The 27726-nt window shown below is 42.0% G+C and overlaps 1 protein-coding gene across 5 annotated transcripts in view; it reads right to left on the bottom strand.

Moving 5' to 3' along the window:
• Positions 1-27726, bottom strand: part of RAP1GDS1 (Rap1 GTPase-GDP dissociation stimulator 1) — a 156906-nt gene that overhangs the window by 69582 nt on the left and 59598 nt on the right. For 3 of the 5 annotated variants that reach the window (XM_084626045.1, XM_084626047.1, XM_084626046.1), the window contains exon 3: positions 2738-2860. In XM_084626045.1, the coding sequence (XP_084482171.1) occupies positions 2738-2860 (123 nt within the window). Of the gene's footprint in view, positions 1-2676; positions 2861-27726 lie in introns of those variants that run through there. The other 2 variants (XM_084626048.1, XM_084626049.1) reach the window with 2 other exon arrangements.

The raw sequence follows: 27726 nt of genomic DNA, 5'->3' as shown, positions 1-27726 counted from the left end.
GTTTGCCTTTTTTTAAATGCCGTCTCTGAACCTTCAGATGTCATATTAACTCAAAGCAGCAGAAATAACAGGAATTACTGTTGTGGAGTTTAAAAGGATGGTGTATACAGATTGTGACAAACTGGGGAAATGTTTGTATTATTTTTATGAGTATTATGTATGACTCAATTTCCTTGTTCAATTTCGTATTGCTGCCTACCTGAATGCATAGCATTAACTCAAAGGAAGCTGTAAAGGGATTGTTTGAGAACCCAGAAAAGGTAAAAACGTGACAGATAAAAGAGCTTCTCAGGTACCCAGCTTCAAAGGAGTTAAGATAACAATGACTGGGCCATCAGTTGGGGAAAGAAGTTACTTACCTGGCTCCAGCCAAGCTAGAATATTCCACTACTCCCAAGGCTAAGCCTAGGATCACAGGGTACCACACAGCTCAAATACCCTAGAAAAAGGGAGAGTTTTTTTTGTGTGAGCTGAGAGATACTGACCAGGATGCATCAGGGAAAAGGCTGACAATGCTTCAGTACAGGTTGTTTCTGCATGCCAGAGAGGTAAGTTCGCCAAGATGATGAGAAACTTATCAAGATGTAAGTAGTACGCATGTGAGTAGGCCTTTCATTGTGTTTGGGGGGGTTTGTTTGTTTTGCTCTACCTGCTTGGCAGGTTTGGGTGATGAATAAATCATGCTTTGTTTTGAAGAAGCTGTATCACTGCAAACACAAGCTGTCACAGACTCTAAGAGAAAAAGGGCTTGCAGGTTCTAAATGCAAATAGTCATGGTTTCCTGGTCTAAGAGTGGGTGAATTGCAGAATTCAACCCCAGGAGAGATAAAGGCCCAAGGCCTGATACCTGTCGAAGTGCATTCAGCGGGACCCTGAGAAGGGGCAGCAGTAACTGTGACACAGATTATTTCTGGTATATATCCAGATAACAACAGCATGCTTAGAATATTAGATCTAATTGACAGCTTTAATAAAATAAATTGGCACAACTTGATTGTATAGAGCACATTTTTTCTAAATGGAATTTTAACTGAGCGGAAAAGAAGTTAAATGTTTGGGATTACCACAGAAAATATAACAATTTGGTCAAACTTGCTATGGATCCTGACGTTAAACAAATACAGTAAAGAGTGACTTGGAGAGAGCCAGATTTATTTCTCTTCCAAAGTATGAACATTAACAGAATGTGAACCATTACAATTCAAATTGGGCAAAACGAGCAAATCAACAACCTGTCTCCACACAAGAAACCAGTTCATCAAATTGTTAATTCCCCACCTGAGCTCCAGAAAAAGCTGGATCTGAAAGAGCCTATTATCTACTAGAAGTCCTCTTCTAGCCTCACACATCAGATTCGGTCATGGGGGAGCTATGCAGGAACTGGGACTGCTGACTCCTTCAGTACCGGGATTAAATGTATCCAGACAGGGCCACTGTCAATCTTTACCTATTCCCCTGGTCCCACTGCCATCCAGGATCCACCTAAGAGGGCAGAGGATGGACTATGTTGAGTCAGCTTCCTTCAGCAACTTCCCTTCCAAAGGAAAAATAGAAGAGGGAGATAGACTCACAATCCAGTGTCTTCCGAAAGAGGAATCTGCGTGAGAGATCTGCAGAAAGGATGGGATGATTTGCAGTCGATAGCGTCTCACCAGTGAACCTCCTTGGATGGGAGTGGAGCAATTTTCAGGGGTTGAGGGTGGTCAATTGCGTCTCCTTTACTATTCCTTCTAGAGAGTCTTGGCAGTGGCTCCTGCCTGCAGACCTCCAGCACTCATTCCACTTCCTCCCCAGCTGAGGGAGTCCACAGGGTTACACAGAGCAAGGTGCCTTGTCCATCCAGATGCATATATTTGTATATATTTATATATTTAAATAAATAACAATACAAAATTCTATAATGACCTGGCTAAATAATGTGCTTGTTTGTAGATCTGTCACTTCTTGCATCACCTTGGATCCAAAAAATCATTATAAAAAGTTTCCCATCCCTACAGTACAAATCGAACAGCACTGAGTTGAAGTGGAGCTGAAAGAATGTGGAGGGGCTTACAGGGGCCCTCTGCTCCGGATCAATTTCACCCATGTTGGAATGGTTAGAGTCCATGAACTATTCTTTATAAAGAAAAAATAATTTTAGAAGAATTTCTAGATTATTTTTCAAATATATGTATGTTGTATGGCACCTACCACAAAGATCCCTGATCCTGAGTGAGGGCCTTTGGCTGCTACTGTAACAGAAATAATTATCTCTATTTTCAGAGTGACTGATCCTACTATTTTGTCACAGGACTTGAAACAGGTAATAATGTTGTCACTGGTCCCAGTCCTAAGAGGTCATTCGTATGTTCATTTACCACACTTGTACAATCTATTGCGGTAATTGTGTACACAAACATTTCTGTACATGCATTTCTGAAAATCTTAAAGCCTTAATATTTTTTTGCCTATTAAAAATACACAATAGATTTTTAAAAATTACATATAACACAGAAGTAAAGACTGAAAACTACTGAAAACAAATGCTGTTCTGATGGATTCGCAAGGGGATAAATGCACTCTAAACAAATCTAGTGGCAACAAAATATTGACAAGACAAAAACAGAAAGGGTAAAAGAGAGACAGATGAAAAATCTCTAATCTACAAAATGAAAACATAAATGAAATAAAACATACTGACAAGTGAGGTGCAAAACTGAAGATGTTCCAGCAGAAAAGTTCTTGTGGAAAACCTCACCATTTTTGGCTACTTCTGCTATGATGTTAGCTACTTTTGCCGTGCAGGAAGACTGTGGAGTCAACAGACTTGCAAACACCTGAAGAATCCCACTTTTTTGGATTTTTTCACTTGTCTCGGTATCTGAAAAACACATCAAAACAAAAAAATCACTTGCATAATAAATTACAACCTCTTTTTTAAAAAAGAGGGGAGAGTAAATTTTGAAAATGTGCACACATAAAAATTTAACTTAAATCTAGACCTTGCTTAAAGGTAAGTCTCATGGCAACTACCATGCTATATACAAGGCAGAGCTTGATGTTTTAGTGTTCATCTAACAGTGTTTAGATAACAAAATGTTTCAAAGCACTTAATATCAGTTAATCCTTACAAAGCAACTATGTGGTAACTAAAAATGTAGGATTATCCTCATTTTACAAACAGATGGGGAAACTAACGCAGAGAGCGATAAGAAAATCCTGATGAAAGTTTAGGGGACAAAAAGGTCTGTGGAAGTCCAATATCAACAGGCAAGTCTAGACTACTGGTTAAGTCGATCTAGTTTACATCGCTATAGGGTGTGAAAAAGACACTCCCTGGAGCAACACAAGTTACAGCGACCCAAGCACTGTCCACACCAGCACTATGTTGACAGCAGATGCTCTCCCGCTGACATAGCTTCTGCCTCCCGCAGAGGTGGAGTAATTATGCTGACAGGAGAGCTCTCTCTCTCATTTTCACACTGATGTAGCACTTCTAGTGTAGACTGCTCTATGTAACAACAACCAGGTGGTACACTGAGCTGACCAATCATGGGGCAGGTCCACTTAGTACAGAAATACAGGTGGAAGAGATACATTCGTCTTGGGGCAGCAGAAAGCTATGTAGTCAATGCACACGTCTGAAAGTGTGGGGTAAGGAGAGAGAGAATTATGCAGACGTTGGTCTTCTCTCCCACTCTCCATACAAATTGGTGTGCTGAGAATTACTGTGCTAAGGCAGCAGTAACTCCTCTTCAGCCCCAGTGGCAGGGACAGAAGAAATGAAATTGGGTTCTCTATGCTGAGTTGGGGATAGGGTGACCAGATGTTCCCATTTTATAGGGACAGTCCTGATATTTGGGGCTTTTTCTTATATAGGCTCATATTACCCCCTACCCTCATCCCGATTTTTCACACTTGCTGTCTGGTCAGCCTAGTTGGGGATCAAGTGTTTCAAGGAGGACTCTCTTCCCCTTCCCTCCAGTTGTCGAGGGACATCTGTATACTGACAAGGACCACCTTCCATCCTTGGATAATAACCTATTGAAAAACAGTGGTAATTCTCATAGGGATTAAAGCAAGAGGTACTACATACTAAGTATGTGAGTTTTTTTCCTACTGTCAAATGTTTTTACATTTCAGATTAACATGAGTGCCACACACACATGATTAGATGGCAATTGTTATTTTGTCATTTTATAAATGCAATGGGACTTCTGTTGTATTTTATCATTCATGCTAAAAGTTACTGCATTCTTTAAGAATGTCAGATGAGATGCAGTAATTGATGTTCTTGTGCAAAGCAGAACAAATCCATCTGAACTCAATCTGCTGTTTTAAATCTCTCCCTCTCTCATGGGTGTCTTGCAAATACTACAAGATATGCAACCACAGGTGCCAGCTTCCAACTTTCCCACAGGGGTGCTCAACCCCTGCTCAGCCCCAGGCCCTGCCCCTACTCCACCCCTTCCTCCAAGCCCCCACCTCCGCCCCGCCTCTTCCCATCCAGTTCCACCCCTCCCCTGAGCATGCTCCATCCCCACTCCTCTTCCTACCCTCCAAGTGCCTTCTGCACACTGCAAAACAGCTGATCTGTAGGGGGTGGGAGGCGCGGGGAGGAGTTGATTGGCGGGGAAGCCAGTGGGAGGCAGGCACTGGGGCGAGCCTGGCTGCGGGAGGGTGCTAAGCACCCACTCATTTTATTTCCATGGGTGCTCCAGGGCTGGATAGCATTCGTTTTGGCCTGTAGGGGGTTGATAGTTCCTTGACCCACCTGGTGTCCAAAGAGTGACTTCTCATCTTTAAAATGGTGATAACATCTGATTACTACTGAACAGGGATTAATTAACTAATATTTATACAGCACTTTCAACAGCAACACATAACATAAGTGCTAATTATTATTATTCATCTATTTACAAGTTTACACATTAGTTGCGAGTTTTCAGATATGCGGAACCTTATGTCATCACAAGAAAATGTTAATGATCCATTTGGAAGATGTTACAAATAGGCCAATTCTGCACACATTTTGCAGGTAAGTTCTTGAATGGATGCACGGATGAAAGAGACGATTTACACACACAATGCATGTCAATGATGAAAAGAGTTCCAGATAGTAGTTTCATTTGTACGCACGGGATAACAGACCCCTTTGATTTCAGCTGCTAAAGTACAGTAAAACGTATCTGGAAATGTGGAGTTCTACTGATCCGTACAACGTGAGCCACAATTAGTAGGCAGGAGGCATTAATGTGGTTTCACCTGACACATTGCTGAGATATACAGTATCCAGTCTTATTTTTATGGCCTTCCGTTTGAAGGACTCATTACTATGCAATGTATAAATTACATACATAGAATAAAATATGTCCTGTGACCTGCAAGAAGTGGGGAAATAAAATTAAATGGTGCTTCAGGCAAGTTGTATGCAGCAAATACGCTCTGATTTATTTGATTGAGATAAGCAAGTGAGTACCAATAAAAATACACTCCTCAGCTTACTAGACTTCTGCTGGAAATCTGAATATCAGCTGCAGAGAATGCAAACAGAAATAGCACCTTGGTCCTTCTCTTGCTATGGAGCATTATTGAAGCCACCACTGCATCTCCTCTCCCTTTCAAAAACAAAAAACACCAAACAAAATGCCTTCATCCCCACATGCACTAGCTCCCATGACCCAGGTAGAGTACTGACACTACAATTTCTCAAGCACAAAGGCAACAGTAGAGGCTAGTTATCATGCCCAGCAGCACTTCCAAACTACCAGGCGGCATGGCCATGCCTACCAATCCACCCCACTTTGCTAGTACCTGCCACCAAGCGCTGTGGGAAATGCATGCTCTACTTTCATCACCGAGCGGAAGGAAAGCTATATAACACACACAACTTACAGCACTCCTGTGGCACTTGGCCTGCAGCTGCACTGTGCATATAGAAAGCACAGAGCATCTCCACGCATCCACTGCAGCTCTCAGCAGACCCCACCCTCAGTCCTCCTCATAATTTAGCCCGTTGTACAGAGTATATCAACTCATCTGAAGACGAGTAGAGTCCACTGTATTGGGACAGTGAACTTTAAGCAGAAAACATATTGATCTAGAAAAATGGCAGACGTGTTTATTGTGCACCCTCTGTATAAGGAGTCCCCAAAGGGTAGGTCAAATGCATATCACATCACGCACATATCTCGAGAGTAAAGAGTCCTTTTTACACCTTCATAATAAGCTCAGTTTTTCAGAGATTTAGAGTTCATCAGATTCACATTCTAATATAAACATTTAAGGGAAAATATCAATGGACTGCAGCATGGGACTAATTTTTAAAATTAAATTGCTTTCTTAAAACATTTGGAATTGGAAAGATACTTCAGCTGTTAAAAGAACAAACAACTTTTGGTAGGGCTTTGAAATACTATGGGAAATTGTCTGACCTCATGTAAAAAGGTGGTTTATTTATAACCCTGAAAATGCCTGCTTATTTCCAGTACTCCTACTCCAGGCTTTACTATTCCTTTTGTTCCTCAGAAAGAAGGATTAAGCCACGTGTAAGTTACAACATGGTTCTGGCAGACAGGAGACGGAGGTGCCAATGGAGAAGGTCTCCAATCAGCTCTTACTTGTCTGCTGGGCAAGGTATCCCACCTCAGAAGAGGCAGCAGCTGGTGGGGGAACTGGCAGTAAATAGCTGTGGGAGAAAGAGACAAGAAGGGCTTTTCTGAGGGGTGGCTTTAGATGCAAGTGTCAGACAGGAGGAGCTGTCAGGGAAAGGAGGAAATATTTGTGATGCAGCACTTCAACGAGGCAAGTTAGCTCATGGCTTAACTTTCGAAGATGTGTTAAGATTCTTATTATTGGTTGCTGTTGTAGGCCCCGCCTAGCCCGTGGGATGCACTGTAACTTTGGTCTGAGCTGTAGAGGACTGCAGCTGCAGGCTAAATTAAAAAAAATCAACATACATAGTTTTCCTTCCCTCTTGGGTTTCCCTCTAATAACCAGCGGCTGATGTGGTGAGGGCTAGGGACCTCAGGAAGCATGGAGTGAGTGGCTGATGAATCTTACCAACCGAATCGATGCCTTACAGCCTCCCAAGATTGATATGGCAGCAGACATCTGCAGAAGAGTGGAAGGGAGTCAGACATGATGAATGACATCTGAGAGTCCTAAAAGGATAAGTTGGATTGTTTTATTCGTTCTGGGGTCATATAGCCTATTATACGTATTTATGTAGTGGTATTGCCAGGGTGATTTTAAATGCTGCTAAAGGTTTGGGGTTTTTTTCCCCCTTGCAGAGTCTCAGCCTTTGGGAAATGATGCTCCCACAGCTAGCGGAGGCTGATGTCCCCACAGGGCCATGCAGAGTAAAGGCCTGTCTTCACCTACTGGGGTAAGTCAACCTAAGTTACGCTACTCCAGCTACGTGAATAACGTAGCTGGAGTTGACATAGCTTAGGTCGACTTACCGCGGTGTCTTCACTGCACTGTGTCGACGGAAGATGCTCTCCATTTGACTTCCTTTACTCTTCTCGGAGAGGTGGAGTACCGGAGTCGACCTCTGCCATTGATTTAGTGGGTCTTCACTAGACCTGCTAAATCGACCCCTGCTGCATCGATTGCAGCAGCATCGATCTCCCTGTAGTGAAGATCAATCCTAAGAAGAATATTTCGTATTATTTGAGAACTGTAAAAATGCTAACAGTTTAAACATATGCAATAACCTCCCCCTTTCTTATTTGTTCCTTTGGCAGGCGTTGGAGAAGACCAGCCTGGTTTTCTATGTTGAAGCAATTATTATTTGGTTACCGTGAGTGTACTGCCTGCCACCTGGGGAATGATCCAGGAGGCCCTGTCCTGCCCTGGGGATGGAGTTATATAAACAGGAACAGAAAACAGAGCAAGGGAAAGAGAGGAGCAGAAGTCAGGCTGGCTGCAGCTCCTCTCAGACCCCAGGAGACCAGCCTAAATTGACTCAGAGACTTGGGTGTGGACTGTAAGTTTGGGAGGCTTGAACCCTGGGCGTGATGAACTGTCTATTGTAAGGATTCTTGGCCTGAAACCTTATTAAAAGGGGACATGGCATCTGGTTATTCTGTGTTGTCTTCTCCTCGCTTTGGGCTGTTAAAATGGAATCTACTGCTGCTCCACTTGGAGAAATTAAGGTGGAGTGGACTTGCAGTGCCACACTGGGCCACAAGGGGGTGCTCAGAGACTGCCTGCACATTTACAACTATGTGCTAGGCTCTTTCCAAACTTGTTGACTTTTAATGTTTCTAGTGTAAAATTTTATTAAGGTTCTATTGCGTTACAATGTACTATCTCTGGCAGAGCCAACATCCAGCTGGATCACATTCCTGCTGCTCTTAGGTCTGCTGGGGGAAGGAGAACTGGGCAGATCCAACACCAGCTCTTCCTATTCTCAGGCAAATCTGAGGAAGAGGGAGATCCTGCAGGGCCAGTGCTATACATTTTTTACCATCTTGCCTAGACCGAATAGATAGCTCCCTTCAAGCTATTTAACCCTGGCTTTAAAAATCTGACACTGGCCAGCCTGGCATTCCAAAGCCACTCTGCAAAATCCCTTTGCTGTAAACGGACTTGAGAAGCTTTCTTTGAAGGCCTAATTTTCAACCTGTATGTATGCACTGTATGCACAGTGCTTCTGAAAACTGGCACCAATCGCTGAGTGCAGAAAAATGCCTATCTATTGTTGCTACTATGTACATGCAACAGCTCCTTTGAAAATCGAGCCCATTGCATGCAACATAGTGTTATGAGCTGGGGGAAATGTTGTTATGGGTCGAGTTAAAACCTCATGGAGATTGATAGGTGTGAGCTCCCCCTTGAATTAACAGAACTGTAACCATAAACTCCAATCAAGGACAAAAAAGTGTGTGTGAACCCACTCTGGGGTTTTTGGATGGGTTGGGGTTCTTTTGGGAGTTGGGGTGTCTGTGAAGAGAGATTACACTGAAACGCTAGACAGACAAGAACAGAGAGGAGGAGAGGCAAGAAAGCCAAGAGATTTGGGAGCTGTAAGCTAAGAAATTGCCCCTTTTATTCTTGGTTCCTTCTGAACTTTATACATTCCTTGTAAATAAACAAGATTGCATCAAAGAAAATACCAGACTCCCATCAATTTCTACTTCCTACTGCAACATCGCCAGAGCCCCAAACTCTGACTAGCCACTTGGGTTGAAAAGGGGCAACAATAGTATATTAAAAAACCGAAGTGGCAAAAATGGAGAAATAGAAGTAAGGCTAAGCCTTCTGCCATAGACTTCCCTGTAGTTGCTACGTATCAGCACAAAGAGTATGTTTGATCACACAGGACCAAAACCCTCTTAATGACATAGCAGAGTGATTAAAATGTGAATTTCCCTGCTTTTCATGCTTCACGCAGTGCCTGCAGTGGGAAGAATGAAGGGTGTGGGTGAGTAGCAACGTCTTTAAGGCTGCAGATCTAAATGGCAGAGTAGAGCATGACTGGTTAATTAAGTAGCAAAATCACCACAGAAAAGAACCAGAGACCCTCAAACGAAGCTGTTCACTCTCTTTCAGCTGTATTTTCTGTTCACATTGTGTTTCATTCTTTACATCTCCGCATCCTTTCTTCCATCCTTGAGTGTAAAAAGAGGGGCGAGGGGAAGGGATAATTCAGAAGAAATGCTGCTACTTGCCACTTGCTCATAGGAGAAAAATACTGAAATTCAGTCCCTGCTCCCTCGAAAAATTAGTTTGTTACACCATTATTTTGGTGTAAGGTGTTTTGTATTTTAGTAGAAAGAGTTTAGAATAAACTTCAGTACAGATGGCTAGAGATGGAATAATTCCCACACCACAGAACTTTACAGGGAGGAGGGAGTGCACCACAGAATTATAAACAAGCAACTCAAGCAACTTCACTATTGCCTTCTTTATTAAACCAACCATGTTCGTGATTTATTGTTTTGAAAAACGTACATATTGTTTCTGCAAGGACATTTTATAAACCTTCTGCAATCACCGTAGAAAATTACCTTGACTTCATAATGTCACTCCCACATGAACTCCTCAGAGGGAGAGGAGGATGAATGACTAAATAAGTTACAATGAGCCACATGCAACACGACAGAAAGCGTTCAATTTGCTCTTTTAGCAAGCTGGGTGAGGGAAGGGGACAAGGAAAATTTTATTGCCTGGCACATCCTCATAAAACTACAGACACAGATGCACGCAACCAAAAACATGTATTTACAGTTCATTGCCTACCACAAGGAGCACCGTGCATGTTTGTCTTTCATTAACCTCCTGACTTATTCTCTGTGCATCCAAATCTAGCTCCTAGTCTGACTAAAGAAACATAAAAAGTGGATCATAAAGAACATTAATAAAACAAATTATGGGATCTCATCTGGAAATGCATATTGCTCGTAAGGGAAGACTTAGCCTTGCCATGACTGAACCTAAAAGATCATCCTGCTTATAGAGATCCATTTTTACAGAATACTGCCCCAATAAAATAATCATCCCTCTTTGTATGCAGAGATAAATATAAATATCTGAGTTCCCACTAGCATGTCCTCCCCCATTAGCTACTGTGCGCCCCACAAACACACATTATTTGTTGGGAATTTGTTTCTCCATCTCCCTTACAAACTGGATCCTTAAAAGGGAGGGAAGGGGGAATTTTCTGTTAGCTGCGTGTTTCCAGAATGACTGTTGCTAAGACAGTGTCTGCTTTCTGTTCAGCAGCAGCCGAGAGAGAGGCCACCCCTATTTCTAATAGAGAAGTAGGGTCACAGTGCATGGAGATTTCTAAGGCCATGCCTATGTGTATAGTGCTGCAGCAGCACAGCTGGTGAAGACACTCTATGCGTTATAATAAAACCACCTCCATGAACGGCACAAGTTATGTCAGCAGGAGACTGCAGTGCACCCGGGCGCTTATGCCGGCATAATTTACGTCGCTCAGGGGAGTGGTTTAAGCTATAGCGTAGACATAGCCTAAGTGAAATATCAGATTCAAGATTTTTAAAAAATGAAAGACAAACCAACCCAGATTGGGCTAATACTCTAAAAACTCTACCCAAAGATGAAAAGTGAATTGGGGGTGAGAACCACCCTTTAAATAGTCTATCGTGTGCATAAACTGTCTCAGTAATTTCACACTCTTGTTTGGTTCTCTGTGGGGAAACACACACATGAGTACTTGGCATACTTCACAAGGAATGAAAGCTAATGAAAAATTGTTAATGAAAGCAATTGGGCCAGTTATCCACCTATATCACTCTGAAAATACAACTTATTGGATCAAACTGTTGGCAATTTTACTCTATGCTAAACTTGAGTGAAAGTCTAAGTCTGCCCTCTGCCTCGTTTCTACCAATCTAACTTGTGTGACCTTGGGCAAGACACTCAATCTCCCTGCATATCAGTTTCCCCCTCTGTAAAATGGGAATATGATGTCCGTTTTGTAAACTGCTTTCTTCAGATCTGGTTTAGAGTAAAAATCAAGTCAAGTCTGAAGGCTGTTAAAACGTACTGTGATTTACTAAATTTCTATTAAGCAACCTGCTATCTTGAGTCTGCTTCAAAATATCCCAAAATGAAGAGTACAATATTGGGAGAATATCTTTATAAACCAAACAATTTTTGTCAGTCCCTTGTGCGATTACTTAAGACAGGTTTCACTACTTGCATTGATTAAATACAAGTCTAATGACACAAAGAGATAATATTTAAAGTCATAAGCACATCAGGCCGTGTTACGGATGAGCTTTCAAACCACTCTGCATTGATTTCTGAACACTAGTTTTGGCAAAGAAGTTTTTGCTTTGCTTTTATACATGTGTTAAAAATAATAATTTAAGAAGAAAGTTTTGCCAGTGGAACTTGTAACTTTCTTTATCTGGAATATTAATGACCTATACCTCTTGAGGAGAAAATATAAACACAGTCTTTATTTGGCAAATTGTGTATTCAAGGAATTGCATTGGAATTTAACAGTTGGATAAACACCATTTAACTACTTGGCACTAGTTAAATTCATTACCGTTAAGTGGAATTTGTTAAATACTACCTCACTAAGCAGCAGTGATTACCATTCGGTATCATTAGGTTAAGCCAGTTTCCTGGGAGACATTTCAATAAAGCAGTCATCCTGATTTAGGCCTGGTCTACACTAGAAAATTAGGTCTGTTTCACTGTCAGTCAAGAGTGTGAAAAATCCACAACCCTGAACAGCATTGTTAAGCTGATCTTAGTCCCTGTATAGACAGCAATAGGTCGACAGAAGAATTCTTCTGTTGATCTACCCACCGCCTCTCAGGGAGGTGGATTAACTACACCAACAGGAGAACATCTTCTATCGGCAAAAATAGTGTCTACACTGAAACACTTCGGGTGCACCTCCAGCTGTGCCACTGTAGTGTTTTAAGTGTAGACAAGCCCACTGTGCGATCAAATTACATAGAATGTACTATGACAATATTTTACATTTGTTGGGTTCTATCCATCTAGCTTCCGCACTATCCTTCCTCCAGTCTGGGTGGTAGTAATCCCCTTGGGTTCCGCTTGATGCCCTCCTGGTTTGGCCAGGTACTGTCTACTTGGAACGCAGACCAGGCAGAGTCAAGTGACGTAACTTGACCAGCAGATACCTCCAAAGAACTGGTAACAACATATACTATATATATAGATATAGATACATATATATAGTAACCGATCAATACAGAGCCAGGCAAATTGATCTTAGGTGAACAACGTAACCAATTAATACAGACCATGAGCCACTGTTAGGTAAACAGGTACCTTTCATATGAATGATAACCCTAAGCAAGCTTCTGAGGCCTGTGTACTTCAGGCCAGGAGTCCCATCTAATACATATGAAGACTCACAAAGGTCACGTAACAGACACCTTGATTTGACTGCCCCAGGCTGCACTTACTCTGCTGGCCATATCCTGGTAGCACACCCTACAAGCCTTATATAGCACTTTCATCCCAAAGTACTTCCCAAATTATACATCTATAGTACCACTGAAATAAGCATACCCCATGCGGTGGAGGAGGAACATGTTATACAATGCTATTCGGGAAATCCTCTATTCTAGAAACATGTATCTTGGGCTCTTTATCTTCCACATAAAACACTTGGCTGAAAAATCTGCATAGTAAAATCAATGGAACTCTACCTTGCTGAGTCAAGCTGTTTGATTTTAACCTGTAGCTCCAGGAAGCATAGGTTACTAAAGGCAGGCGTATATTAGAAACTTTTGCTGCTTTAATAGGATCGATTAAGGTTGTGAATTTTTACTACTTTTTTTTCCTGGCAGTTATACCAACAAAAAAAGTGCTTTTACTAGTATGGTTTATTTTGCTTGAGAAACTGATAGAAGCTATACCATCAAAATAATATTTTTGCCAGAAAAAAGTGGGTCCTACACTAGGAAGGTTTGCCAGAACAGCTATATCGGTAAACCTTGTCTAATGCAGACTAAATCTAAGCCTTCCCCTCCAGCAGAGGCTAAAAGTTCCATCACTGTTTTGTGTATTTTCTTTCCTTTTCTTTTTTAAAAAAATATTTCACTACAAAAATGCTTTGCTCAAGCACTCCCGCTCTCACTATCCATTTTGTTTATGGAAGAATAGCAGACTTTGATTTCATGGGCATGATTCATGTTTCATTAAAAAGCAATATCTGGTTAAAATATTGTTATATTTATAATTTGTATTAGTTTTTCCAAATACAACAAATATACTAAAAATAGCAGATTCATCATAATACCCAAAGTAAGTTTAGGATCAAGGGAGGGAGAGGAGAAGCGACATAGCTGCAGGATCTATATTAATCACAGCCCTCTTAAAACGTCAGCCCAAATTGCTTTGAATTTTTTGAGCATTCTCCTTCTGTGGAATCCATGTTGTCTGTAGCTGTGAGGTCAGCCATATCGCTGACCAGGCATCAATGTTTGGTGGAGATCAACTTTTCCACATTTTGCAGGATTAATTTTTTTTAGTGACCAAAGCTGCATTTTGGAACCATGCTGCCTTGTTTCCAGGCCATCAGAAATATTTCCAAGAACAAAACTTAAGCCGGAGGGCTCCAACTTAGCATCCAACATCAAACTGGTCCTTTGACCCAGCTCATATCAGAAATTCTTGATACAGAGGTACTCCCAAAACATACGAGCCAATGTAGCACCAAGGGAGTTACATTTCCAGAAGCAGTCAGAGTTTATGAGGCCCACTACCATTAGTTTATGTGGGAACCAGTATGTTCAAAAAAGTGTCTGTTGGTGAATAAACCATAGTCTCAGGTCTATAGTTGCTTTTTTATCATTAGATACAATTGTATTGCTGTAGGTCAGAGATAACTGTGATTACTTGATTTTTTTTTCTAAATCAAATCTCAGTTCCAAGCAACTCTTAAATTATCAACCTTTGGCAGACTTTTTTTGGGCTAGAAATTAATAAAAGGATACTGCTGGCTGAGTAAATCCAGGAAGTTTCCTCCAAAATGAAACAAAAACAATTTTTTTACATTCAAAATGTTCTGTTACTAATCCTATCTATCTTAAATGATTAAAAATGATCATTTAAAATCACATACATTTCCCCCTCTTTAAGGTGTTTATTGTTTGCATTGCCTTCACACGGACAAAGAATGCACAGTAATTTTAACTTTTATATTTAGTCAGTTCTCACGTGCTAGCAAAAGGCTGCAATGCTTGGGTTGCAAGGAATGGGGTGGGCAGGCTGAATAGTTATGTTCAAATCAAAAACTGTTTCCATTACATTTAAAAAATATACTGCGAGTATAAATATTTTTATCTATATAGATTTTGTAAAACTATTTTGATTACAAAAATCTAAATATTCATATTCGGTTACTCTACGCTGTCCTTTTAACTTCCTCACTCATTTCACTCTCCATCAGGAAGGTTTAGATGACCCTCAGCAGAGGCACTGCACTCGGGAACAAAATGAAAACATAACCACTAAAGACATACACTCGCTCTGTATCTCTCCTCAGCTCACTGTGACTCATTGTTATATAAGAACTGGAACTGATGGTGATCCACAGAGACTACAAAACAGGCTGTATGCCTTTTGGCCCTGAACCTGAAAATGCTTCACCACGTGCACAGTATACACAGGTGCATAAACCCTACTTGTATCCTCCTTAAAGTGAAGAAAAATGTTTGCAGGATCAAGGCCTTTGTTTATATTGTTCATTTTCCTTTCTGTACTATAGAACACACAGTATGTAACAGTTCACAAAATACGTAACAGTATTGTACATGCTGAGCCAAATCACCAGTACCAGCAATTTCTGTTGAAGTCAATCAATTCAATAATTACATACTGTGTATTAGTTTTCCATTCAAAAATTTTTTTATATCATTCTTTCTGCTCTCTCATTTCTTCTTCAGCTTTATTCTCCTTACTCATTCTTTTTCTCCTTTGCTAGCTCTCCTGTCCCTTTCCACTTCTATCTCCTCCTCCTTCTGAATAGACTCATTTAAAGGCATTGTCCTACACCACTGAGGGCCATAGGGCTTAATCCTGCTTTTAAATATCCACTATCAAGACTTTAAAGTTAACTTTAAGCATATCAGTGTTTGGAGGACCAGGGCCTGCCTGACTCTGGAAAGTTAAAATGACTATTGTAGAGAACGGTCAAAAATATACAGAGGAAACAAACAAACAGAAACAAAAGTGCTCCCCTCTCTGATCTCTTTCAGTAATAACTGTAGGTGTGACTTGCAATAACAGTAAATAAAACATTTGAGAGAAAACGCTGATTTTTTAACACAAGGTTGAGAGTTGTTTTAGCAGACTTCACTAATCTGATTTGAACTTTTTTAAAGGTATGTACATTTGCTATGAGACAATAGGATGGGTACATTTAAAAAAACCAAAAAAACCAGGGGCAGATTATGCCCGTAAATCCTTCACTGAGGGGATCCTCCAAATCCTCCATATCTCACCCAACCCATTCAACAGGGACCATTACCCACCTCTATGGCACCATCCTTAATTCCTAGGACCATAAAGAAGGTTCTCCATGGGGTGAGAACCTGCACAGGTAGTGGTGGCTGGGTATGCTCGCTTAGCCGGCTGGTTCTTGCTCACATGCTCAGGGTCTAATCGAGCATCATATGTGAGGTTGGGAGGGAATTTTGCCCCAGATCAGATTGCCTTTCTCTGCAGCATGATGCACTGTGAAGGTCTCTTGCTTGGATTATCTGGGTATATCTTAATCACTTTCCTGCCATTGCAGGGACCTCAGGCATTGATGCACTTGGTCCTTCTGATTCTCCACCTGTGGCATGTAATAGTTTAGTCTCCTGTGGGCTGTAATACTTTGGTCCAATTTTAGTTGTTGGGTTTTGTGTGCAGGTCCTGGGTGGTGCTGGTAGTCTGGGATATGCAGTAGGTCAGACTTGATGATTTGGGGTTCCCTTCTGGCCTTAAACTCTGTGACAAGGAGGAAAGGACATGGGCATGGGCGATGCATGCCGTCTCCCTGACCAGCCTCATGGAGATTCCCTGTAGCTGTATTATGCGTTCCAAAGAGCCCCCTTCATGGTGGGAATTTCCCTTTAAGTGGTTCCCAGGAGCATCTTACGAAGAGAGGGAAGAGCATCTTTGCCAGCAGGCTGGCTAACCTAGTGAGGAGGGCTTTAAACTAGGTTCACCGGGGGAAGGAGACCAAAGCCCTGAGGTAAGTGGGAAAGCAGGATACCGGGAGGAAGCACAGGCAGGAATGTCTGTGAGGGGAGGGCTCCTGCCTCATACTGGGAATGAGGGGCGATCAACAGGTTATCTCAAGTGCTTATATACAAATGCACAAAGCCTTGGAAACAAGCAGGGAGAACTGGAGGTCCTGGTGATGTCAAGGAACTATGACGTGATCGGAATAACAGAGACTTGGTGGGATAACTCATATGACTGGAGTACTGTCATGGATGGTTATAAACTGTTCAGGAAGGACAGGCAGGGCAGAAAAGGTGGGGGAGTAGCACTGTATGTAAGGGAGCAGTATGACTGCTCAGAGCTCCGGTACGAAACTGCAGAAAAACCTGAGTGTCTCTGGATTAAGTTTAGAAGTGTGTGCAACAAGAGTGATGTAGTGGTGGGAGTCTGCTATAGACCACCGGACCAGGGGGATGAGGTGGATGAGGCTTTCTTCCGGCAGCTCACGGAAGCTACTAGATCGCATGCCCTGATTCTCATGGGTGACTTTAATTTTCCTGATATCTGCTGGGAGAGCAATACAGCGGTGCATAGACAATCCAGGAAGTTTTTGGAAAGCGTAGGGGACAATTTCCTGGCGCAAGTGCTAGAGGAGCCAACTAGGGGGGGTGCTTTTCTTGACCTGCTGCTCACAAACCGGGTAGAATTAGTGGGGGAAGCAAAAGTGGATGGGAATCTGGGAGGCAGTGACCATGAGTTGGTTGAGTTCAGGATCCTGACGCAGGGAACAAAGGTAAGCAGCAGGATACGGACCCTGGACTTCAGGAAAGCAGACTTCGACTCCCTCAGGGAACGGATGGCCAGGATCCCCTGGGGGACTAACTTGAAGGGGAAAGGAGTCCAGGAGAGCTGGCTGTATTTCAAGGAATCCCTGTTGAGGTTACAGGGACAAACCATCCCGATGAGTCGAAAGAATAGTAAATATGGCAGGCGACCAGCTTGGCTTAATGGTGAAATCCTAGCGGATCTTAAACATAAAAAAGAAGCTTACAAGAAGTGGAAGGTTGGACATATGACCAGGGAAGAGTATAAAAATATTGCTCGGGCATGTAGGAATGTTATCAGGAGGGCCAAATCGCACCTGGAGCTGCAGCTAGCCAGAGATGTCAAGAGTAACAAGAAGGGTTTCTTCAGGTATGTTGGCAACAAGAAGAAAGCCAAGGAATGTGTGGGCCCCTTACTGAATGAGGGAGGCAACCTAGTGACAGAGGATGTGGAAAAAGCTAATGTACTCAATGCTTTTTTTGCCTCTGTTTTCACTAACAAGGTCAGCTCCCAGACTGCTGCGCTGGGCATCACAAAATGCGGAAGAGATGGCCAGCCCTCTGTGGAGATAGAGGCGGTTAGGGACTATTTAGAAAAGCTGGACGTGCACAAGTCCATGGGGCCGGACGAGTTGCATCCGAGAGTGCTGAAGGAATTGGCGGCTGTGATTGCAGAGCCACTGGCCATTATCTTTGAAAACTCGTGGCGAACCGGGGAAGTCCCGGATGACTGGAAAAAGGCTAATGTAGTGCCAATCTTTAAAAAAGGGAAGAAGGAAGATCCTGGGAACTACAGGCCAGTCAGCCTCACCTCAGTCCCTGGAAAAATCATGGAGCAGGTCCTCAAAGAATCAATCCTGAAGCACTTGCATGAGAGGAAAGTGATCAGGAACAGCCAGCATGGATTCACCAAGGGAAGGTCATGCCTGACTAATCTAATCGCCTTCTATGATGAGATTACTGGTTCTGTGGATGAAGGGAAAGCAGTGGATGTATTGTTTCTTGACTTTAGCAAAGCTTTTGACACGGTCTCCCATAGTATTCTTGTCAGCAAGTTAAGGAAGTATGGGCTGGATGAATGCACTATAAGGTGGGTAGAAAGCTGGCTAAATTGTCGGGCTCAACGGGTAGTGATCAATGGCTCCATGTCTAGTTGGCAGCCGGTATCAAGTGGAGTGCCCCAAGGGTCGGTCCTGGGGCCGGTTTTATTCAATATCTTCATAAATGATCTGGAGGATGGTGTGGATTGCACTCTCAGCAAATTTGCGGATGATACTAAACTGGGAGGAGTGGTAGATACGCTGGAGGGGAGGGATAGGATACAGAAGGACCTAGACCAATTGGTAGATTGGGCCAAAAGAAATCTGATGAGGTTCAATAAGGATAAGTGCAGGGTCCTGCACTTAGGACGGAAGAACCCAATGCACAGCTACAGACTAGGGACCGAATGGCTAGGCAGCAGTTCTGCGGAAAAGGACCTAGGGGTGACAGTGGACGAGAAGCTGGATATGAGTCAGCAGTGTGCCCTTGTTGCCAAGAAGGCCAATGGCATTTTGGGATGTATAAGTAGGGGCATAGCGAGCAGATCGAGGGACGTGATCGTTCCCCTCTATTCGACATTGGTGAGGCCTCATCTGGAGTACTGTGTCCAGTTTTGGGCCCCACACTTCAAGAAGGATGTGGATAAATTGGAGAGTCCAGCGAAGGGCAACAAAAATGATTAGGGGACTGGAACACATGAGTTATGAGGAGAGGCTGAGGGAGCTGGGATTGTTTAGCCTGCAGAAGAGAAGAATGAGGGGGGATTTGATAGCTGCTTTCAACTACCTGAAAGGGGGTTCCAAAGAGGATGGCTCTAGACTGTTCTCAATGGTAGCAGATGTCAGAACGAGGAGTAATGGTCTCAAGTTGCAGTGGGGGAGGTTTAGATTGGATATTAGGAAAAACTTTTTCACTAAGAGGGTGGTGAAACACTGGAATGCGTTACCTAGGGAGGTGGTAGAATCTCCTTCCTTAGAGGTTTTTAAGGTCAGGCTTGACAAAGCCCTGACTGGGATGATTTAACTGGGAATTGGTCCTGCTTTGAGCAGGGGGTTGGACTAGATGACCTTCTGGGGTCCCTTCCAACCCTGATATTCTATGATTCTATGATTCTATGATCTAAGCCCAGAGGCAGTCCCTTTTTGCACAGTAACAGTTGAGCCACACTGCCTGGAAGTGAGTTGAGGGTCTGCTGAGGGCACAGAGCTGGCCTAGATGGAGCACAGGGCTTTTCTACAGATGGGCTCTGGCTTCTTGCATTTCTTTTGGGATATGCAGGGCTTCGTGCTGGGCTCTGTAGCTCAATCCTTGGGGAGGCAAATCCTTCCCTTCCCGAACAGAGAGAACAAAGAGGCAGGGACTATGCAATAAGGTCCCCACAGAGAATTCCTTTCCCTTAGTCCGTCTTCCCCGCTCCCCCCGGTCAGGTTTTACCATGGAAGCAGGAGATCTGGCCCTGATAATAAAATAAATAAGTATGCACTGAAGTGTGGTACAGTGAGCCACGTCTAGTTTCTCCCTAACACTGTTATACTGAGATGGAAGGAATGCCACCTTTCTTGTCTAAAGAAAATCTGTGCTCTGTTTTTGCTTAATCCTGGGAGTATACTCCCACTTTAACCACTATAAAGAATTGAAAATGTTACTTTTTGTAATGTGGACTTGCAATCAATAGGGGACGGGGCAAAGATCACTAAACAAATTAATCTTCGCAAAGCTTTCATTTTAAAAAAAAAAAAAAAAAGCAGGTTCTGTCACCATTAACCTCTATTCCCTCTCAAAACGATTAAGCGAACCTCTGATCACCTCACGCAGGTCTCACAGGATGTCTGGTGCAGCAAACTTAAGTCACCGTAGTTTAATTTTTTAAACACTGAACATAGTTTTCTTTTGTTAGAAATTAGGTTTCAGTACTGTAGAGTTAAAATGGTTCAGTATTAATGGAAGGACGGTGTTTGGTGTGCATTATTCACCTGTTTAAAGAGTTTGCTATATTGGCCATTGAGCTGTAAACAATGTCAAAATATTTGTTTCTCTTACAACCAAAGTCCTTGCTAATCCTGCACATACGCAGCTGTTTTCTGATCTTAAAATTCCTTTAACTGATTCTTAAAATAGGGCTTATTGGTGATCATTAAGTGAAACTTGACAGCAGACAGCAAAGGGATCTAAATTTTTATGGCTGTTTTACCAAGAGAGACCCCATAACACAGCACAATTAACATGAAAGAATCCTCCTGGGACTGAGACTTTCCTAGCCATTACTACAGGTGACAGCAACTAGCTGGCCACCATTAGCACAGGCTTCACTGTATATACAAGCAAAACAACGGCCCGGTCTACACTACAGAAGTAGGTTGACGTAAGGCAGATTATGTCAACCTAATAACGTCAGTGTCCATGCTACAGCCTTGTTCCTGCCGATGTAAGTGCCCTACTACACCGACATAACAACTCCACCTCCAGGAGAGGCATAGGGCTTATGTTGGTGTAGTCGGGGCAACACAGTGTCCCTGCAGACATTGTGTTACTTACATGGGTTGCTGGCTGTTATTCTTGTCAATTTCACAGTTCCCTGCTGGAGCCAGGACATTGACAAGAAAGCTCGACTCACAGCTCGGGCTGTCATCCTTAGGCAGGTGGGGGGCTCCCGCTAGAGCCTCACTGCCACCCATGCTCCTGGCTCCCTGCTCGGAGCCTAGCTGCACCCAGGCTCCCAGCTCAGAGCCTGGCAGCTGCCTGGGCTCCTGGCTTCCTGCTCATAGCCCTGGCTCCCCGCTTGGAGCCCGGCAGCCTGGGCACAGAGCTTGCTGCCGGGAGCCCAGATGGCTGCCGGGCTCCCAGCGGGGAATGGGGAGCCAAGAGCTCAGGGGGTTGGAGGAGGAGTCAGGCTCCTGGTGGGGAGCTCCATGTGGAGCTGAGAGCCTGGGCTCTCAGGGCTCCCCTGCGCCACCACACACACACACACACACACACACACACACACACACAATGCCTCAAGTCGGTGGAAGCGTTCCTGGTGAGGACAAGCATCACTGACAGAAGGAGGGTACTGTAGACATGAACCACCACGGTAATTCCTGTGGTGGCTGTAAGTCAACCTTACATAGGTCAACTTACAGGTGTAGTGTAGACATGCTCAAAGTAACTGATGAACACTTAGAAAAATGCTATTATTAAATGTTAAAAGAATGTCCATCTGCTCTCTAAATTTCCTTCTGCCATTTTGAGCACAAAGGGTAACCTTTTCATAAGCGTTACAAGAGAATTAGGAGCTTAAGTCCTATTTTCAAAAGTGACTAATGAGCTTTCAATGACTAAGTGCCTAAGTCACTTTTGAAAATGTGACTTACGTGCTTATGAAAATTTTACCCCAAATCATTTGTGGATGCAAACAGCATTTGTGTGCACACAACTGATAACATCACATGTGCAAATTCAAAGTTTTAGGCCAACATATACAAAATTATTTTCTTTATTCTCCCACATTCTCAGGAGTTTAGGGCATACACCAGTGTTTGCCGTTTATTTTAGTCTTATGCTGGTCTGTTCAGGCTTTTGAGTGTCATGTTGATGCATCTGGCTTTTCTGTATTGTTCTTCAGTGTTACCTTAAACCTTAAAGTATGTTCTAAATATGTCCATCATCGTCATCCTCTTGCCATATTTGATGCTTTAGATTGATTTGCTCTATTTAGAATTTCTGATGTTGCAAGAAATTCTTTCCAATGGACTCAGAAGATATTTCACAGGCATTTAGTTTGGAATGACTTGATCTTCTTATCAATTTCTCTTGTAGATTTCCATGACTTTGAGGACAGACATGATACTGATGTTAAAATTTGTATTTTTGTGTCAGTCCCAATCATGCTACTTCTCCAAATCTTTTGGGTTTATGAAAGTTGTTTGCTGCTTTTGATCCTTCTTGCTCGATATCTAGCACAGTATCAGCATCATTGGACATCCCTACACAGCATCACCATGCAAAATTGCAGGCTCAAATTTAGATGCCACTTTTGAAAATTTAATCACACAGATATTCACCATTTTTCAATTCCACCATTCACCAAATTTAGCCCCATATGCCATTTGCTATTTTCTCCACCTTTTTTATTTAAAAAATAAAAATAATAAAAAAATGCCATAATCACAGCCAAAAAGATGAGTTGCATTATTTCTACTTAATCCTAATTATCATTTCTTTCTGCAAATCAGTTATCCAAACTAGAGGTCTGAGTCCAAATTGAGGTAATTAGGAGCACCAGAGTGAAAAATCACTTCAAGGCCCCCTATGGCAGTGGTTCTCAACCAGAAGTATGTGTATCCCTGAGAGTATATAGAGGTCTTCCAACAGGTCATCAACTCATCTAGGTATTTACCTAGTTTTACAACAGGCTACATAAAAAGCACTCGTGAAATCAGCCCAGAATTCAGAGAAGCCGCCAGCCCAGAGCCCTTCAAAAAGTTCTGGAAAGTCAAAGCATATGTGATTTTATATGTTTATTTGAACGCTGTTTACCAAATAAATACATTGATGTTGCTTCATTAGTTATCTATAATTAATTTAGTACAAAAATCTGCGTTACTGTGGTGAAAATTCAGGAACCAATCTCTGACCTTTATACCACTGATTCCTGGGGGAAAAGCAATTTCGACTTACAATGCAATTCTGAGGAACGAATTGTGTCGTAAGTCTGAGGACGCCCCCGTCCACTGAAATGTAAGTACAATATTTATATTCCAATTGATTTATTGTATAATTATGTAGTAAAAACGAGAAGGGAAGCAATTTTTCAGTAATAGGGTTTGCTGTGACACACTTGTATTTTTTATGTCTGATTTTGTAAGCAAGTAGTTTTTAACTGAGGTGAAATTTGGGGGTATGCAAGACAAATCAGATTCCTGAAAGGGGTAGAGTAGCCTGGAAACGTTGAGAGCCACTGCTCTATGGAGTTACGTGCTGATTCCTGTTCACTGGCAGGCTTGGAGACTATTCTGATGCACAGCTGAGGAATGAAGGCATTTCTAGGACCTTATACTGACTATTCCACAGCCAGAAATAACTAACATTCTCAACAGATTTTCAAAGTTCTTATCTGTCAATCTGGGTTGTTTATTTATGTTATAACCTCTTGTGTCTGAAATACCACTGGCTGTCTGTAATAACAATAATCTTTTTGATTACTGTATATTCCAGAAGGCCTCTAGTATTGTAGAAAACCTATATTCTGTGTTCCCCTCTTGTTTATAGTTTCTCCAGCAGTCTTTTTTATGGACATCTTCAAGACCCTTTGTTTTTAGACAGGCAGAATAAAATTTATGGGATTGATCTTCAACTGGTGCAAATTGGAATAGCTCAACTGAATTCATATGATGATTTACAACTGAGATACTGACCCGTATATCTTATAGCGTACCTCCTCCATGTAGTTACAAGTAATAGAATTACTCCTAGTGCACCCAAGCTCAGACAGAAGGTCAACATGTTCCAAAATAACATTTAAAACTACCCCCATCTGGTCATGAAATACTCTGAGTAAGATTAAAAATCTATTGTTTTGCATATTTTACCTGTAAATATATTTGGACACAATTTGAAATAACGTAGGTTCTTAGACCACTGACATTCCAGAGTATAAATGTTTTATTCTTTCTTTCTGTTGAAAACGTTTATTCAGGGATCAGGAGTGCAAAGGAATGTTTTTAAGTCTAGACATGCCTCTTATCAAAGCAAGGAGGCATTCCACATTACAAACTAATTGTTTATGCGCTATCCTATTTTCCTCCATTTGTTTAAATCTTCCATCGATTAAGGCGGGGTGGGCAAACTATGGCCAGGGGGCTGGATCCAGCCCATGAGCTGTTTTAAGCTGGCCTGCGAGCTGCACCACGCGGCTCGGCTCCACTTCGGCTGGGGCACCAGGTTGGGTGCTGCACCACGCGCGCAGCTCCTGGAAGCAGTGGCGTAACCCCGCTCTGGCTCCTATGCGCTCCAGTGGGCATAGGATTAGATTAGATTATATAAACACAGCCTAAAGCTTCAAATGGTATTTGTAACACATCCTTTTAAATCCGTTAGGCCACTTCAAAACCCAAAGAAATTTCATTATGGCTATATAAATTCTTATTATGTAAAATGTTTGATACCTGAATAGAAAATTTCAAAACATAATACAAGGCTGACATTTCGTTTGTTTTGTGCTTCTTCTCTCCAACCACTTTACAATGTATTTGAAGTTTTGACCTCAGTTTGGAGTTCTGGAAGGAGGTCCAGTAAATCTGTTTTACAAACATCTACAAAGTTATTGGTAATCTGGGTTTCTAATTACCGTGAAGATACAGAAATACTAAAAGTACAGTCACCATTTGATTGTCCTATTGGGATTACTTCTGTATTTTGTAGATTAAACATGTATTTTAGCACGGAATGAACCTTTCTAATCTCAGAATTACCCTGGAACCAATGTTAGGGGTTTAGTAAATAACGATATCAAATCTAGATTTATTACAATCTGATACATATATTTTATGTTCTTTAATAAAAGCTTTGTGGGTGAAATTCTAGCCAGATTCAAGTCAATGGGAGTTTTGCCATTGACTTTACCATAACCCTGTAATTTTAATACAATATTTACTCTAATCAACCTTGTTAGTTGCTCAATGGCTAAAACAAAGATGATATACCTGCTTTTTTTTTTTTTTTTTTTTAAAGTTACAGCCAAATTCTGCTGTCATATACACTGGGTTAAATCTGGAGTAAATGAGAGCAGAATAAGACCCTTAGAGAGAAGTTCCCATTAACCAAAGCCTCTGGCTACAGGGCTATTGTATGTGCAGAAATCCAGTTTAAATGTGGAGCCAAACCTCATATTTTTCTAAACATACAAATAAAAGCAGACACCGAACCTACCCAAAATTCTGTGTATCCTGATTGGGCTGAACAGACAAGGTTTGCAGTTCATCTGAAATTTGTGTTTGTCTATGTTTACGGATTATTTCAGACACATGTATATCTAAGGCTGCAGAAAATAACATTAAATCATACTATATTTGGAAAATTAGTACATTACCATTTAACTAAAGACTATATCATAATGCATTTGAGCATGTGGGAAGAGTTATGGTTGGGCATTCAACCTTATCTTTTGTGTTTCCTGATTTCTCAGCACCTAACCATTCGGCCATAACTTTGTGTTAACGTAAGTTTTTTTGCAGATACATTTGTATTTTGTTGGCCAGCCACAGGAGAGCTATGAGACAAAAGCACACCAATCAGAGTATTATTGCCTAAACTAGGGTGCTTCTCTTGTGAGTAAAATGACTTGCAGCAGGCTATTGCTTGCTTGTTTTCTGTATTTTTTCATTCTCTCTCTTTTTTTTTTTTTAACTGAAATCTCCAACATGATATAAAAAAGCAAACCGCCCTCACAACTGTAATTCTGATAACGTTTCAGAAATGTGCTACATGCAGCATCCCTCCCACCACAGGAATTCACTCAAAAGCTAGTACAGTCTCAGGTTCTATTATCTATACCAGTGGTGGGCAACCTGCGACCCACCAGGGTAATCAGTCAGACAGTTTGTTTATACTGACTGTCTGCAGGTACGGCCGCCTGCAGCTCACAGTGGTCGCGGTTCACTGTTCCGGCGGGAAGCGGTGGCCAGTACGTCCCTGCAGCCTGAGCCGCTTCCCGCAGCTCCCATTGGCCAGGAATGATGAACTGCAACCACTGGGAGCTGCGGGAGGCCGTGCCTGCAGACGGTCAATGTAACAAACTGTCTCGTGGCCCGCCAGAGGATTACCCTGATGGGCCGCAGGTTGCCTACCACTGATCTATAGACTGAGACCCTCTATCATGCTGTCTGGAATGGCTCACAACTGAGTGCGCCAATCTCAGGTCAGACTGTCAAAAAGTAAGGCAGACACCCCAAACTGATGGTATAGTCTATACCAGTGGCTCTCAACCTTTTCAGATTACTCTACCCCTTTAAGGAGTCTGATTTGTCTTGCGTATCGCCAAGTTACACCTTATCTAAAAACTATTTGCTTACAAAATCAGACATAAAAATATAAAAGTGTCATAGCACAACACTATTGCTGAAAAATGGCTTACTTTCTCATTTTTACCATATTATTATAAAATAAATCAATTGTAATATAAATATTATACTTACATTTCAGTGCATAGTATACAGAGCAGTTTAAATAGGTCACTGCCTGTATGAAATTTTAGTATGCATTGACTTTGCTTGTGCTTTTTATGTAGCCTGTTGTAAAACTAGGCAAATACCTAGATGAGTTGATGTACCCTCTGGGGTACACGTACTCCTGGTTGAGAACAACTGTTTTATAATTAGATTTCACCAAGCCAGTAACAAATTGTGCACTCCTGGATCACTATACCAGTATTACCATGGAGTCACAGACAGCCGCCTTAGGCTCTCCAGTCTCTCTTGCCACCCAGACAAACTAGACTTTGTGATAAAAGGTTATATAAACCAAAAGTTACATCACATTAGGTTACTCCCAATCCCAAAGGATCAGTCACTTACTGCAAATCAGTTGGTATTCTGGATCTTACACCAAAAACAACACTGGTAGCCAATTCTCTAGTAAACTACCTAAAGATCTGTTGGCTAAGAAAAAGAAATGAGAGAGCTATTGAGAGTTTAAAGCAGGTAAAATACATTAACATGTGAGTCAAAGTTTGTAAATCCAAATGATAGCAGAGATGTAGTAATATGCTAGCTTTCCAAAAGTCTCTCAGGGCTACCCAGAATAACTCTGGGGATCTCCGCCTTGCATCTGGAATGCTTCCCTGTAAGTGCCCAAACAGTTCAGAGATGAGGATCTTTCCTTGAATACATCTTTTATATCTTCTTCATACAGACAGCTAACTGACAGTTTCTGTACCCACATGGACCCCTGTTGGCTGTGCATGAGAAATGCAGACTGAGTCTGAATTCCCATTGTGAACTCAATGGCCCTTGCTTTGAAGTTAGCACTTGTCTTTAATGAGTAATTTAGGTATAAAGAAAAGGAGTACCTGTGGCACCTTAGAGACTAACAAATTTATTTGAGCATAAGCTTTCGTGAGCTACATCCGATGAAGCTGCAGTTCACGAAAGCTTATGCTCAAATAAATTTGTTAGTCTCTAAGGTACCACAAGTACTCCTTTTCTTTTTGTGAATACAGACTAAC

The sequence above is a fragment of the Lepidochelys olivacea genome (genome assembly GCF_965140295.1).
Source record: "Lepidochelys olivacea isolate rLepOli2 genome assembly, chromosome: 4".
Classification (NCBI taxonomy): Eukaryota; Metazoa; Chordata; order Testudines; family Cheloniidae; genus Lepidochelys; species Lepidochelys olivacea.
Note: the sequence above shows the minus strand (reverse complement) of the source record. Positions and strands in the feature narration are given on the sequence as shown.